Source organism: Haliotis rubra, unplaced genomic scaffold, assembly GCF_003918875.1.
Source record: "Haliotis rubra isolate DU_JTF1 unplaced genomic scaffold, ASM391887v1 Scf367, whole genome shotgun sequence".
Taxonomy (NCBI): domain Eukaryota; kingdom Metazoa; phylum Mollusca; class Gastropoda; order Lepetellida; family Haliotidae; genus Haliotis; species Haliotis rubra.
Window position 1 is genome coordinate 196,998 of NW_025767043.1, and position 17,601 is coordinate 214,598.

The window sequence follows — 17,601 nt, forward strand, 5'->3', positions numbered from 1 at the left end:
TCAGCAACACACTCTAGTTAGATTGGCATCAAAGTGATGAACCTCACAAGGAATATGTATATTATATCCATTATGTTCTTTTGACATTTGATGTGAAATTGGGTAAAACGTACCCTTCAAGATTATAGAATACCACTACATCGCTCTCCCACATTACAAACACAAGGAAAACTATATATCTTGCTGCATGGGATACTTATCACTAAACACGATGGCGATAGATGTAGTCATATATGAATATTGATACGTTCAGGATGCCAAATCTGGTGGAGCAGGATACAGTATCGCAAATACTTGGTATCGCCACTAATATATATAACATGGTCTGAAGCATAACCAGAGATATAATATGCTTATGAAATTAAACCCAAGACCAAATTGAAAAATTTCTCTCGCTGTAGCGATGTAACAGTTTGTATATTCCCCCAAAGGCACTTTATCTACAAGACAATGAAGATAGTCTTTGGTTGCATCACAACAGGTGTTTCTTTTACTTGTAACAACCATAACATAAGACCTCTGGGTGCACGTATAGCATACACAGGACCTTCAAATTCCCATCACCATATTTGTGTTACTTGTGGAGGGGTAAATATTTTCAATCTTCAGTTACAAAATGAGAATATGTGTTTGAAATCTACTACCAACTTATAGATAATTGAATTTTAAGTGAATTTCAGCTGCAACCGATTGTTCCACAAATGCTTCATTGACTATTTGTGAAAAGGTCCTGTTATAATATGCCCGTAATTATAAACCCCAACTATGAACAAATATCTGTCGCCCGAAGCAAGTCACTTCTTTCGTGATATATGAACCGTATAGCTATTTCTGGAGAATGCATTTGACAAGTCAGAAACCAAGAAAACACAGCGTTTTGAATGATTTGATTTTTGTTTCATTCCCAGAATCTATGCTCTTAGGACGTGGACACCGAATATGACAATTTTGTACTGTTTTGATGCACTCTTTAAGAAATAACTATAATTTACAGCAAATGATTGTTACACAATGGTCGGTGGTAATGCCGTCTACAGTGGTACAACGTCCGTCACCATAAACAACCACGCCTGTCAGAAGTGGTCATCACAGTCTCCAAACAAACATGGCTACATCGACAGCTACTTCTCCGTCACCAACGGAGACGCCAGTCCTGGCTATGCAGGTGCTTCCAACTACTGCCGTGATCCTTCGGGAGGTAACTTGAAACCTGAGGGTTTTGCATGGTGTTACGTTGCTAGTGGCAAGACCAGATGGGAGAGATGTGACATTCCCAGATGTCCTGCTACCACCACCAATGCTGCAACAACCGCCCCTGTAAGGAGACCTGCTCCACCAAGAACGGCTGCTACATCTGGTAAGCCAATCAAAACAGTTTGCCTCCATTTCTATGTTGAATTTTTGGAACTTCCCTTATGACATCTCGTATGAATCTGTTCATCTATAGAATGAATATATTTTCCAGTCATTCTTTCTCCTTCATACATTCCATTATTGTGTATCTAGTGTTTTCATAAACGAGGGGCGGTGGGGTAGCCTAGTGGTTAAAGCATTGGCTCGACACACCGAAGACCCGGTTTCGATTCCCCACATGGGCACAATGTGTTTTGCTCATTTCTGGTGTCCCCCCGCCGTGATATTGCTGGAATATTGCTAAAAGCGGCGTAAAACTTAACTCAGTCAGTCAGTCAGTCATAAACGAAGCAACAGATGTAAGTGGCATATATGAAGCAAGAAATAGCTTAAATTCACCATGTCACTCACAGCAGTCTTGACAGTGTGATGATAAAGTGCTGGACAATGGGTACTGTGTGTTAGAGTTCGAGTCAGGCTGGCTAACAAAACTTTTACAAAACTTTTTTTTTGTCAGAAAACTGCGTTTGCATGTTTGAATCATGTTGAGAGACAAACAAATTACGAACCAAGAAAGCAATTCAGTGTTGTTCTTTTATGATGTCTTTGGTTTGATGAGGAAGGCTTGAAGGGCTTGTTGTTTCCACTGTTCTCTTTGACTTTTTTTCTCTTCTGCGCAGAACGTCCATGGTTTTACGAGTGTTAGTATGAATTTCTACTTTTATCTTGTGGTATTTGGTGAGTTCCTACATCACCAAACGAAACTCTTCTTTGGAGATTTTACTATCAGAGATCGCTGTCGAGATATGATCCTCGATCATATTCAATATTGATTCGGCCAGAATGCAAATGCTGTTGTGTTATAATATCTGCCTTTGCAATCGGTATGAAACACATACAAAAGCTATTCCCGCTAATCCTCAGGTCCCAGGTGCTATTTCCATAGCCAGCACCATCAGTGTGGCGCTGATCATGGGCAATAAACTGACCCCAGCCACACCGAGCCCCATGCTGGCTGTTACAAGCACTGTGTCCACACCGTTGATAGCATTGACAGCTCTGTGGTATTTTTTGTGCAATCCGATTCGGTGGTCGGTGGGATAACAGTCGGGTTGTGTTGTATATGGCTAAAAAGTCCTTAGTGCCGACGAACAGCAGACTGGCCACGGCGACGATGAGCACCCATGAGTTTTGACTCTGCCACATTGCTGTTTAGATAAGAGACCTAATAACTTGGAGATGATACTACCGAGGATACATGGGAGGGCTTCTGCGGCTTTCCCCGCCAATTTCGCGAGGGCTTGCCCCAGGGATTTTAAATGTTTTTTGTAATCCATTCTTTCACACCTTTCTTGTTGCTTGGCGGGTGTCAGGCTAGGTGTTGGGCTCAGAGTGGTACCACCATCGGTCAGAGTGACGGCTAAAGTCGATCATGATCAGCCCGAGTCGCGGTCAAAATGCTAGCAATGGTGATCCCCTGTTCTCTAAATAATGTCTTAAGCCTTTCGGCTAACTTGGGGTCTTTATTGAGGACTCGGTTGATGGTTTTGCGAATGCGACTAATATGGGATTGAAGTGGTTCTCTATTGGTGGAAGCCAATTCTAATCAGGACGATCTTTCGTCTTCAAGTCAGCGTAATCTTTCTGCGATGCGATGGCGGCTGAACTCGTCCTCCGCTTCATTGAGTTTGTTTGTTTTCATGACCAATATGCTCGTCGATTGCGTCCAGTTTGGCTAGGTTATTGACGATCGATCCACGCATGGTTTGCATGGCCTTGTCCAGCCCTCACAGTTTCGAAGTGTAAATTGAAGCTGGGGTTCTTCTAAGGGATTATAATTCATCGTGTCCAATACATGCAGTCCGTTCAATGCTTCTTGAGCGAGTGCAGTACATCTCTCAAATCATCTTCTCGATTGAGTGCACTCGCCATGGCCCCGAGCTCGGTTTGCGCTATTTGTAAAGCCTTGGTGGTCTTCCAGAAAGCATAAAACTATACTCACTCACTCAACAGCAAACGCGAGTAACATGTTCATGTAGATGGAGTACCCTATCATTGTCATAAACAGTCCAATCCCAGCACTAACCCTACTCGCCCATATTGTCAGCACTTTTAGATTGTCACTTTCAGCAACACACTCTAGTTAGATTGGCATCAACGTGATGAACCTCACAAGGAATATGTATATTATATCCATTATGTTCTTTTGACATTTGATGTGAAATTGGGTAAAACGTACCCTTCAAGATTATAGAATACCACTACATCGCTCTCCCACATTACAAACACAAGGAAAACTATAAATCTTGCTGCATGGGATACTTATCACTAAACACGATGGCGATATATGTAGTCAAATATGAATATTGATACGTTCAGGACGCCAAATCTGGTGGAGCAGGATACAGTAACGCAAATACTTGGTATCGCCACTAATATATATAACATGGTCTGAAGCATAACCAGAGATATAATATGCTTATGAAATTAAACCCAAGACCAAATTGAAAAATTTCTCTCGCTGTAGCGATGTAACAGTTTGTATATTCCCCCAAAGGCACTTTATCTACAAGACAATGAAGATAGTCTTTGGTTGCATCACAACAGGTGTTTCTTTTACTTGTAACAACCATAACATAAGACCTCTGGGTGCACGTATAGCATACACAGGACCTTCAAATTCCCATCACCATATTTGTGTTACTTGTGGAGGGGTAAATATTTTCAATCTTCAGTTACAAAATGAGAATATGTGTTTGAAATCTACTACCAACTTATAGATAATTGAATTTTAAGTGAATTTCAGCTGCAACCAATTGTTCCACAAATGCTTCATTGACTATTTGTGAAAAGATCCTGTTATAATATGCCCGTAATTATAAACCCCAACTATGAACAAATATCTGTCGCCCGAAGCAAGTCACTTCTTTCGTGATATATGAACCGTATAGCTATTTCTGGAGAATGCATTTAACAAGTCAGAAACCAAGAAAACACAGCGTTTTGAATGATTTGATTTTGTTTCATTCCCAGAATCTATGCTCTTAGGACGTGGACACCGAATATGACAATTTTGTACTGTTTTGATGCACTCTTTAAGAAATAACTATAATTTACAGCAAATGATTGTTACACAATGGTCGGTGGTAATGCCGTCTACAGTGGTACAACGTCCGTCACCATAAACAACCACGCCTGTCAGAAGTGGTCATCACAGTCTCCAAACAAACATGGCTACATCGACAGCTACTTCTCCGTCACCAACGGAGACGCCAGTCCTGGCTATGCAGGTGCTTCCAACTACTGCCGTGATCCTTCGGGAGGTAAACTTGAAACCTGAGGGTTTTGCATGGTGTTACGTTGCTAGTGGCAAGACCAGATGGGAGAGATGTGACATTCCCAGATGTCCTGCTACCACCACCAATGCTGCAACAACCGCCCCTGTAAGGAGACCTGCTCCACCAAGAACGGCTGCTACATCTGGTAAGCCAATCAAAACAGTTTGCCTCCATTTCTATGTTGAATTTTGGAACTTCCCTTATGACATCTCGTATGAATCTGTTCATCTATAGAATGAATATATTTTCCAGTCATTCTTTCTCCTTCATACATTCCATTATTGTGTATCTAGTGTTTTCATAAACGAGGGGCGGTGGGGTAGCCTAGTGGTTAAAGCATTGGCTCGACACACCGAAGACCCGGTTTCGATTCCCCACATGGGCACAATGTGTTAAGCTCATTTCTGGTGTCCCCCGCCGTGATATTGCTGGAATATTGCTAAAAGCGGCGTAAAACTTAACTCAGTCAGTCAGTCAGTCATAAACGAAGCAACAGATGTAAGTGGCATATATGAAGCAAGAAATAGCTTAAATTCACCATGTCACTCACAGCAGTCTTGACAGTGTGATGATAAAGTGCTGGACAATGGGTACTGTGTGTTAGAGTTCGAGTCAGGCTGGCTAACAAAACTTTTACAAAACTTTTTTTTTGTCAGAAAACTGCGTTTGCATGTTTGAATCATGTTGAGAGACAAACAAATTACGAACCAAGAAAGCAATTCAGTGTTGTTCTTTTATGATGTCTTTGGTTTGATGAGGAAGGCTTGAAGGGCTTGTTGTTTCCACTGTTCTCTTTGACTTTTTTTCTCTTCTGCGCAGAACGTCCATGGTTTTACGAGTGTTAGTATGAATTTCTACTTTTATCTTGTGGTATTTGGTGAGTTCCTACATCACCAAACGAAACTCTTCTTTGGAGATTTTACTATCAGAGATCGCTGTCGAGATATGATCCTCGATCATATTCAATATTGATTCGGCCAGAATGCAAATGCTGTTGTGTTATAATATCTGCCTTTGCAATCGGTATGAAACACATACACGAAAGCTATTCCCGCTAATCCTCAGGTCCCAGGTGCTATTTCCATAGCCAGCACCATCAGTGTGGCGCTGATCATGGGCAATAAACTGACCCCAGCCACACCGAGCCCCATGCTGGCTGTTACAAGCACTGTGTCCACACCGTTGATAGCATTGACAGCTCTGTGGTATTTTTTTGTGCAATTCGATTTGGTGGTCCGTGGGATAACAGTCGGGTTGAGTTGTATATGGCTAAAAAGTCCTTAGTGCCGACGAACAGCAGACTGGCCACGGCGACGATGAGCACCCATGAGTTTTGACTCTGCCACATTGCTGTTTAGATAAGAGACCTAATAACTTGGAGATGATACTACCGAGGATACATGGGAGGGCTTCTGCGGCTTTCCCCGCCAATTTCGCGAGGGCTTGCCCCAGGGATTTTAAATGTTTTTTGTAATCCATTCTTTCACACCTTTCTTGTTGCTTGGCGGGTGTCAGGCTAGGTGTTGGGCTCAGAGTGGTACCACCATCGGTCAGAGTGACGGCTAAAGTCGATACGATCAGCCCGAGTGCGGTCAAAATGCTGGCAATGGTGATCCCCTGTTCTCTAAATAATGTCTTAAGCCTTTCGGCTAACTTGGGGTCTTTATTGAGGACTCGGTTGATGGTTTTGCGAATGCGACTAATATGGGATTGAAGTGGTTCTCTATTGGTGGAAGCCAATTCTAATCGGGACGATCTTTCGTCTTCCAAGTCGCGTAATCTTTCTGCGATGCGATGGCGGCTGAACTCGTCCTCCGCTTCATTGAGTTTGTTTGTTTTCATGACCAATATGCTCGTCGATTGCGTCCAGTTTGGCTAGGTTATTGACGATCGATCCACGCATGGTTTGCATGGCCTTGTCCAGCCCTCACAGTTTCCGAAGTGTAAATTGAAGCTGGGGTTCTTCTAAGGGATTATAATTCATCGTGTCCAATACATGCAGTCCGTTCAATGCTTCTTGAGCGAGTGCAGTACATCTCTCAAATCATCTTCTCGATTGAGTGCACTCGCCATGGCCCCGAGCTCGGTTTGCGCTATTTGTAAAGCCTTGGTGGTCTTCCAGAAAGCATAAAACTATACTCACTCACTCAACAGCAAACGCGAGTAACATGTTCATGTAGATGGAGTACCCTATCATTGTCATAAACAGTCCAATCCCAGCACTAACCCTACTCGCCCATATTGTCAGCACTTTTAGATTGTCACTTTCAGCAACACACTCTAGTTAGATTGGCATCAACGTGATGAACCTCACAAGGAATATGTATATTATATCCATTATGTTCTTTTGACATTTGATGTGAAATTGGGTAAACGCATCTACCCTTCAAGATTATAGAATACCACTACATCGCTCTCCCACATTACAAACACAAGGAAAACTATAAATCTTGCTGCATGGGATACTTATCACTAAACACGATGGCGATATATGTAGTCAAATATGAATATTGATACGTTCAGGACGCCAAATCTGGTGGAGCAGGATACAGTATCGCAAATACTTGGTATCGCCACTAATATATATAACATGGTCTGAAGCATAACCAGAGATATAATATGCTTATGAAATTAAACCCAAGACCAAATTGAAAAATTTCTCTCGCTGTAGCGATGTAACAGTTTGTATATTCCCCCAAAGGCACTTTATCTACAAGACAATGAAGATAGTGTTTGGTTGCATCACAACAGGTGTTTCTTTTACTTGTAACAACCATAACATAAGACCTCTGGGTGCACGTATAGCATACACAGGACCTTCAAATTCCCATCACCATATTTGTGTTACTTGTGGAGGGGTAAATATTTTCAATCTTCAGTTACAAAATGAGAATATGTGTTTGAAATCTACTACCAACTTATAGATAATTGAATTTTAAGTGAATTTCAGCTGCAACCAATTGTTCCACAAATGCTTCATTGACTATTTGTGAAAAGATCCTGTTATAATATGCCCGTAATTATAAACCCCAACTATGAACAAATATCTGTCGCCCGAAGCAAGTCACTTCTTTCGTGATATATGAACCGTATAGCTATTTCTGGAGAATGCATTTGACAAGTCAGAAACCAAGAAAACACAGCGTTTTGAATGATTTGATTTTTGTTTCATTCCCAGAATCTATGCTCTTAGGACGTGGACACCGAATATGACAATTTTGTACTGTTTTGATGCACTCTTTAAGAAATAACTATAATTTACAGCAAATGATTGTTACACAATGGTCGGTGGTAATGCCGTCTACAGTGGTACAACGTCCGTCACCATAAACAACCACGCCTGTCAGAAGTGGTCATCACAGTCTCCAAACAAACATGGCTACATCGACAGCTACTTCTCCGTCACCAACGGAGACGCCAGTCCTGGCTATGCAGGTGCTTCCAACTACTGCCGTGATCCTTCGGGAGGTAACTTGAAACCTGAGGGTTTTGCATGGTGTTACGTTGCTAGTGGCAAGACCAGATGGGAGAGATGTGACATTCCCAGATGTCCTGCTACCACCACCAATGCTGCAACAACCGCCCCTGTAAGGAGACCTGCTCCACCAAGAACGGCTGCTACATCTGGTAAGCCAATCAAAACAGTTTGCCTCCATTTCTATGTTGAATTTTTGGAACTTCCCTTATGACATCTCGTATGAATCTGTTCATCTATAGAATGAATATATTTTCCAGTCATTCTTTCTCCTTCATACATTCCATTATTGTGTATCTAGTGTTTTCATAAACGAGGGGCGGTGGGGTAGCCTAGTGGTTAAAGCATTGGCTCGACACACCGAAGACCCGGTTTCGATTCCCCACATGGGCACAATGTGTTAAGCTCATTTCTGGTGTCCCCCGCCGTGATATTGCTGGAATATTGCTAAAAGCGGCGTAAAACTTAACTCAGTCAGTCAGTCAGTCATAAACGAAGCAACAAATGTAAGTGGCATATATGAAGCAAGAAATAGCTTAAATTCACCATGTCACTCACAGCAGTCTTGACAGTGTGATGATAAAGTGCTGGACAATGGGTACTGTGTGTTAGAGTTCGAGTCAGGCTGGCTAACAAAACTTTTACAAAACTTTTTTTTTGTCAGAAAACTGCGTTTGCATGTTTGAATCATGTTGAGAGACAAACAAATTACGAACCAAGAAAGCAATTCAGTGTTGTTCTTTTATGATGTCTTTGGTTTGATGAGGAAGGCTTGAAGGGCTTGTTGTTTCCACTGTTCTCTTTGACTTTTTTTCTCTTCTGCGCAGAACGTCCATGGTTTTACGAGTGTTAGTATGAATTTCTACTTTTATCTTGTGGTATTTGGTGAGTTCCTACATCACCAAACGAAACTCTTCTTTGGAGATTTTACTATCAGAGATCGCTGTCGAGATATGATCCTCGATCATATTCAATATTGATTCGGCCAGAATACAAATGCTGTTGTGTTATAATATCTGCCTTTGCAATCGGTATGAAACACATACAAAAGCTATTCCCGCTAATCCTCAGGTCCCAGGTGCTATTTCCATAGCCAGCACCATCAGTGTGGCGCTGATCATGGGCAATAAACTGACCCCAGCCACACCGAGCCCCATGCTGGCTGTTACAAGCACTGTGTCCACACCGTTGATAGCATTGACAGCTCTGTGGTATTTTTTGTGCAATTCGATTCGGTGGTCGGTGGGATAACAGTCGGGTTGTGTTGTATATGGCTAAAAAAAGTCCTTAGTGCCGACGAACAGCAGACTGGCCACGGCGACGATGAGCACCCATGAGTTTTGACTCTGCCACATTGCTGTTTAGATAAGAGACCTAATAACTTGGAGATGATACTACCGAGGATACATGGGAGGGCTTCTGCGGCTTTCCCCGCCAATTTCGCGAGGGCTTGCCCCAGGGATTTTAAATGTTTTTTTGTAATCCATTCTTTCACACCTTTCTTGTTGCTTGGCGGGTGTCAGGCTAGGTGTTGGGCTCAGAGTGGTACCACCATCGGTCAGAGTGACGGCTAAAGTCGATACGATCAGCCCGAGTGCGGTCAAAATGCTAGCAATGGTGATCCCCTGTTCTCTAAATAATGTCTTAAGCCTTTCGGCTAACTTGGGGTCTTTATTGAGGACTCGGTTGATGGTTTTGCGAATGCGACTAATATGGGATTGAAGTGGTTCTCTATTGGTGGAAGCCAATTCTAATCGGGACGATCTTTCGTCTTCCAAGTCGCGTAATCTTTCTGCGATGCGATGGCGGCTGAACTCGTCCTCCGCTTCATTGAGTTTGTTTGTTTTCATGACCAATATGCTCGTCGATTGCGTCCAGTTTGGCTAGGTTATTGACGATCGATCCACGCATGGTTTGCATGGCCTTGTCCAGCCCTCACAGTTTCCGAAGTGTAAATTGAAGCTGGGGTTCTTCTAAGGGATTATCATTCATCGTGTCCAATACATGCAGTCCGTTCGATGCTTCTTGAGCGAGTGCAGTACATCTCTCAAATCATCTTCTCGATTGAGTGCACTCGCCATGGCCCCGAGCTCGGTTTGCGCTATTTGTAAAGCCTTGGTGGTCTTCCAGAAAGCATAAAACTATACTCACTCACTCAACAGCAAACGCGAGTAACATGTTCATGTAGATGGAGTACCCTATCATTGTCATAAACAGTCCAATCCCAGCACTAACCCTACTCGCCCATATTGTCAGCACTTTTAGATTGTCACTTTCAGCAACACACTCTAGTTAGATTGGCATCAACGTGATGAACCTCACAAGGAATATGTATATTATATCCATTATGTTCTTTTGACATTTGATGTGAAATTGGGTAAAACGTACCCTTCAAGATTATAGAATACCACTACATCGCTCTCCCACATTACAAACACAAGGAAAACTATAAATCTTGCTGCATGGGATACTTATCACTAAACACGATGGCGATATATGTAGTCAAATATGAATATTGATACGTTCAGGACGCCAAATCTGGTGGAGCAGGATACAGTATCGCAAATACTTGGTATCGCCACTAATATATATAACATGGTCTGAAGCATAACCAGAGATATAATATGCTTATGAAATTAAACCCAAGACCAAATTGAAAAATTTCTCTCGCTGTAGCGATGTAACAGTTTGTATATTCCCCCAAAGGCACTTTATCTACAAGACAATGAAGATAGTCTTTGGTTGCATCACAACAGGTGTTTCTTTTACTTGTAACAACCATAACATAAGACCTCTGGGTGCACGTATAGCATACACAGGACCTTCAAATTCCCATCACCATATTTGTGTTACTTGTGGAGGGGTAAATATTTTCAATCTTCAGTTACAAAAATGAGAATATGTGTTTGAAATCTACTACCAACTTATAGATAATTGAAGTTTAAGTGAATTTCAGCTGCAACCGATTGTTCCACAAATGCTTCATTGACTATTTGTGAAAAGATCCTGTTATAATATGCCCGTAATTATAAACCCCAACTATGAACAAATATCTGTCGCCCGAAGCAAGTCACTTCTTTCGTGATATATGAACCGTATAGCTATTTCTGGAGAATGCATTTGACAAGTCAGAAACCAAGAAAACACAGCGTTTTGAATGATTTGATTTTGTTTCATTCCCAGAATCTATGCTCTTAGGACGTGGACACCGAATATGACAATTTTGTACTGTTTTGATGCACTCTTTAAGAAATAACTATAATTTACAGCAAATGATTGTTACACAATGGTCGGTGGTAATGCCGTCTACAGTGGTACAACGTCCGTCACCATAAACAACCACGCCTGTCAGAAGTGGTCATCACAGTCTCCAAACAAACATGGCTACATCGACAGCTACTTCTCCGTCACCAACGGAGACGCCAGTCCTGGCTATGCAGGTGCTTCCAACTACTGCCGTGATCCTTCGGGAGGTAACTTGAAACCTGAGGGTTTTGCATGGTGTTACGTTGCTAGTGGCAAGACCAGATGGGAGAGATGTGACATTCCCAGATGTCCTGCTACCACCACCAATGCTGCAACAACCGCCCCTGTAAGGAGACCTGCTCCACCAAGAACGGCTGCTACATCTGGTAAGCCAATCAAAACAGTTTGCCTCCATTTCTATGTTGAATTTTTGGAACTTCCCTTATGACATCTCGTATGAATCTGTTCATCTATAGAATGAATATATTTTCCAGTCATTCTTTCTCCTTCATACATTCCATTATTGTGTATCTAGTGTTTTCATAAACGAGGGGCGGTGGGGTAGCCTAGTGGTTAAAGCATTGGCTCGACACACCGAAGACCCGGGCTCGATTCCCCACATGGGCACAATGTGTTAAGCTCATTTCTGGTGTCCCCCGCCGTGATATTGCTGGAATATTGCTAAAAGCGGCGTAAAACTTAACTCAGTCAGTCAGTCAGTCATAAACGAAGCAACAAATGTAAGTGGCATATATGAAGCAAGAAATAGCTTAAATTCACCATGTCACTCACAGCAGTCTTGACAGTGTGATGATAAAGTGCTGGACAATGGGTACTGTGTGTTAGAGTTCGAGTCAGGCTGGCTAACAAAACTTTTACAAAACTTTTTTTTTGTCAGAAAACTGCGTTTGCATGTTTGAATCATGTTGAGAGACAAACAAATTACGAACCAAGAAAGCAATTCAGTGTTGTTCTTTTATGATGTCTTTGGTTTGATGAGGAAGGCTTGAAGGGCTTGTTGTTTCCACTGTTCTCTTTGACTTTTTTCTCTTCTGCGCAGAACGTCCATGGTTTTACGAGTGTTAGTATGAATTTCTACTTTTATCTTGTGGTATTTGGTGAGTTCCTACATCACCAAACGAAACTCTTCTTTGGAGATTTTACTATCAGAGATCGCTGTCGAGATATGATCCTCGATCATATTCAATATTGATTCGGCCAGAATACAAATGCTGTTGTGTTATAATATCTGCCTTTGCAATCGGTATGAAACACATACAAAAGCTATTCCCGCTAATCCTCAGGTCCCAGGTGCTATTTCCATAGCCAGCACCATCAGTGTGGCGCTGATCATGGGCAATAAACTGACCCCAGCCACACCGAGCCCCATGCTGGCTGTTACAAGCACTGTGTCCACACCGTTGATAGCATTGACAGCTCTGTGGTATTTTTTGTGCAATTCGATTCGGTGGTCGGTGGGATAACAGTCGGGTTGTGTTGTATATGGCTAAAAAGTCCTTAGTGCCGACGAACAGCAGACTGGCCACGGCGACGATGAGCACCCATGAGTTTTGACTCTGCCACATTGCTGTTTAGATAAGAGACCTAATAACTTGGAGATGATACTACCGAGGATACATGGGAGGGCTTCTGTGGCTTTCCCCGCCAATTTCGCGAGGGCTTGCCCCAGGGATTTTAAATGTTTTTTTGTAATCCATTCTTTCACACCTTTCTTGTTGCTTGGCGGGTGTCAGGCTAGGTGTTGGGCTCAGAGTGGTACCACCATCGGTCAGAGTGACGGCTAAAGTCGATACGATCAGCCCGAGTGCGGTCAAAATGCTAGCAATGGTGATCCCCTGTTCTCTAAATAATGTCTTAAGCCTTTCGGCTAACTTGGGGTCTTTATTGAGGACTCGGTTGATGGTTTTGCGAATGCGACTAATATGGGATTGAAGTGGTTCTCTATTGGTGGAAGCCAATTCTAATCGGGACGATCTTTCGTCTTCCAAGTCGCGTAATCTTTCTGCGATGCGATGGCGGCTGAACTCGTCCTCCGCTTCATTGAGTTTGTTTGTTTTCATGACCAATATGCTCGTCGATTGCGTCCAGTTTGGCTAGGTTATTGACGATCGATCCACGCATGGTTTGCATGGCCTTGTCCAGCCCTCACAGTTTCCGAAGTGTAAATTGAAGCTGGGGTTCTTCTAAGGGATTATCATTCATCGTGTCCAATACATGCAGTCCGTTCGATGCTTCTTGAGCGAGTGCAGTACATCTCTCAAATCATCTTCTCGATTGTGCACTCGCCATGGCCCCGAGCTCGGTTTGCGCTATTTGTAAAGCCTTGGTGGTCTTCCAGAAAGCATAAAACTATACTCACTCACTCAACAGCACTACTGTTCATGTAGATGGAGTACCCTATCATTGTCATAAACAGTCCAATCCCAGCACTAACCCTACTCGCCCATATTGTCAGCACTTTTAGATTGTCACTTTCAGCAACACACTCTAGTTAGATTGGCATCAACGTGATGAACCTCACAAGGAATATGTATATTATATCCATTATGTTCTTTTGACATTTGATGTGAAATTGGGTAAAACGTACCCTTCAAGATTATAGAATACCACTACATCGCTCTCCCACATTACAAACACAAGGAAAACTATAAATCTTGCTGCATGGGATACTTATCACTAAACACGATGGCGATATATGTAGTCAAATATGAATATTGATACGTTCAGGACGCCAAATCTGGTGGAGCAGGATACAGTATCGCAAATACTTGGTATCGCCACTAATATATATAACATGGCCTGAAGCATAACCAGAGATATAATATGCTTATGAAATTAAACCCAAGACCAAATTGAAAAATTTCTCTCGCTGTAGCGATGTAACAGTTTGTATATTCCCCCAAAGGCACTTTATCTACAAGACAATGAAGATAGTGTTTGGTTGCATCACAACAGGTGTTTCTTTTACTTGTAACAACCATAACATAAGACCTTTGGGTGCACGTATAGCATACACAGGACCTTCAAATTCCCATCACCATGTTTGTGTTACTTACTTGTGGGGGTAAATATTTTCAATCTTCAGTTACAAAAATGAGAATATGTGTTTGAAATCTACTACCAACTTATAGATAATTGAAGTTTAAGTGAATTTCAGCTGCAACCGATTGTTCCACAAATGCTTCATTGACTATTTGTGAAAAGATCCTGTTATAATATGCCCGTAATTATAAACCCCAACTATGAACAAATATCTGTCGCCCGAAGCAAGTCACTTCTTTCGTGATATATGAACCGTATAGCTATTTCTGGAGAATTGCATTTGACAAGTCAGAAACCAAGAAAACACAGCGTTTTGAATGATTTGATTTTTGTTTCATTCCCAGAATCTATGCTCTTAGGACGTGGACACCGAATATGACAATTTTGTACTGTTTTGATGCACTCTTTAAGAAATAACTATAATTTACAGCAAATGATTGTTACACAATGGTCGGTGGTAATGCCGTCTACAGTGGTACAACGTCCGTCACCATAAACAACCACGCCTGTCAGAAGTGGTCATCACAGTCTCCCAAACAAACATGGCTACATCGACAGCTACTTCTCCGTCACCAACGGAGACGCCAGTCCTGGCTATGCAGGTGCTTCCAACTACTGCCGTGATCCTTCGGGAGGTGACTTGAAACCTGAGGGTTTTGCATGGTGTTACGTTGCTAGTGGCAAGACCAGATGGGAGAGATGTGACATTCCCAGATGTCCTGCCACCACCACCAATGCTGCAACAACGTCCCCCGCTCCACCAAGAACGGCTGCCGTAACCACCACTGTTGCTGCAACGGCTGCTGCATCTGGTAAGCCAATCAAAACAGTTTGCCTCCATTTCTATATTGAAATTTTCGAAGTTCCCTTATGACATCTCGTATGAATCTGTTGATCTATAGAATGAATCTATTTTCCAGTCAGTTTTTTCTCCTTCATACATTAGAAAATAGCGTTTTGGATGTAAAAGACAACTTTGCATGTAAGAATTGTAGGATTCATATCGGCAATTTTTTAAACAGGTTATGTTAGATCAATCATGTACTCTATGATGCACTCGGGCAGTTGCCTTTTGAGTCATGTGACACACAAGCTCATTGGTTTTCAAGTGTATTCAGCAGGTATCATGTCCCCTGTTGGAAAACAATTCAAGTGTCTGTTTTAAATGATTTTGAGAGAAAGTATGGTAAAAAATTATCAAAGTGAGTCTGTAATGGGGACAGGTTTTCTAAAACCTGTACCTTGGCTGCCGAGGTGATTGTTTGACTTGACAGCAGTCTGTGACCTGAGTGATTAAGAAGACACACTTCTTGTAATTGGTGAAAGATGGTATTGTTGAAAGTCAGTGGCAATGGCAAATGTTAGGCAGATGAGGCCCAGCATAATTTATGTTTCATAAATCAACGGTTGACATAGTTTCATCCCAGGTACTTTGAAATTAATCATTGACGTATTTACTAGATTGCATACATTTGATTCTTCATAACACTGTTTGTCGTAAGAACCAACTAACGGGATCGGGTGGTCAGGCCCGCTGACTGGGTTGACACATGTCATCGTATCCCAATTGCGTAGATTGATGTTCATGCTGTGGGTCCCTGGATAGTCTGGTCCAGATTCGATTATTTACATACCTCCGCCATATTGCTGGAATATTGCTGAGTGCGGCGTAAAACCTAAACTCACTTACTCACTCACTTATTCATAACACTGATAGTTGTAATATGAACAGTAAGAAAAAGTGATGTCTGCATAATTTAATTGTGTTCACTTATTGCCTCACGGTTCTCAGACAGGACGTCTCGACCAGTGTTTAATTGACAATTTGTGAAAGATCCAGTTATAATATGCCCGTAACTATAAACCTAACTATGAATCGTATAGCTATTTGTCAAGAATAATTTGACAATCGCCAACCCAGAAACACAGCGCATTGTAGAATTTGACTTTGGTTTCATTACCAGAAGCTACGCTCTTAGGAGGTGGAGACGTAACCGAATGTGACTATTTTGTACTGTTTTGATGCACTTTTTTAAGAACTAACTATCATTTACAGCAAATGAGTGTTACACAATGGTCGGTGGTAATGCCGTCTACAGTGGTACAACGTCCGTCACCATAAACAACCGCGCCTGTCAGAAATGGTCATCACAGTCTCCAAACAAACATGGCTACATCGACAGCTACTTTTCCATCACCAACGGAGACGCCGGTCCTGGCTATGCAGGTGCTTCCAACTACTGCCGTGATCCTTCGGGAGGTAACTTGAAACCTGAGGGTTTTGCATGGTGTTACGTTGCTAGTGGCAAGACCAGATGGGAGAGATGTGACATTCCCAGATGTCCTGCTACCACCACCAATGCTGCAACAACTGCTGGCCCTGCGGCTGCTTGAACCTCTGCAACAACATCTTTAACGATAAGATAAGGGATGTTTAAGATAATTCAAAGTGAAAAGTGAATATCGAAACATGTTTTGACATTTGGCCAATCTAATAAAATAATTACTCTAAATAAAGAAGTGTTTGTCATAAAATGAAAACTTTGTCGTTTTGGAAGATTGGGACAGGCACTTGTGCATGGACGCTGGCACACACACACACACACACACACACACACACACACACACACACACACACACACACACACACACACACACACACACACACACACACACACACACACACACACACACACACACACACACACACACACACACACACGATATCTCTCTCCAACACATACAGACATGCATACATACATACATACATACATACATAATACATACATACATACATACATACGCACATACACACATACACACATACATGCATTCTATTGGACACGTCACAATGTTTGTAACTAATACGGCCTATTGGACACGTCATCATGTTTGTAACTAATACGGCCTATTGGACACGTCATCATGTTTGTAACTCATACCGCCTAATGGACACGGCATCATGTTTGTAGCGGATGCATTCTATTGGAGACGGCATCATGTTTGTTACTGATGGATCCGACAAGACATGTCACCATGTTTGTAACTGATGGATCCCACTGGACAGCTCATCATATATGTAACTGGTACATCCTATTTGACACGTCATCATGTTTGTAACTGATG

The 17,601-nt window shown here is 42.1% G+C and overlaps 1 protein-coding gene across 1 annotated transcript; it reads left to right on the plus strand.

The window, feature by feature from the left end:
- The first annotated feature begins 7,972 nt into the window (after nt 1–7,972).
- LOC124285708 (plasminogen-like) lies at nt 7,973–16,869 on the plus strand. Its single transcript, XM_046721983.1, has 5 exons — nt 7,973–8,318; nt 11,436–11,758; nt 12,717–12,856; nt 14,992–15,287; nt 16,532–16,869. Exons 1-5 carry the CDS (start codon nt 7,973–7,975, stop codon nt 16,867–16,869), a joined length of 1,443 nt encoding a protein of 480 aa, XP_046577939.1.
- The last annotated feature ends 732 nt before the right edge of the window (nt 16,870–17,601 follow it).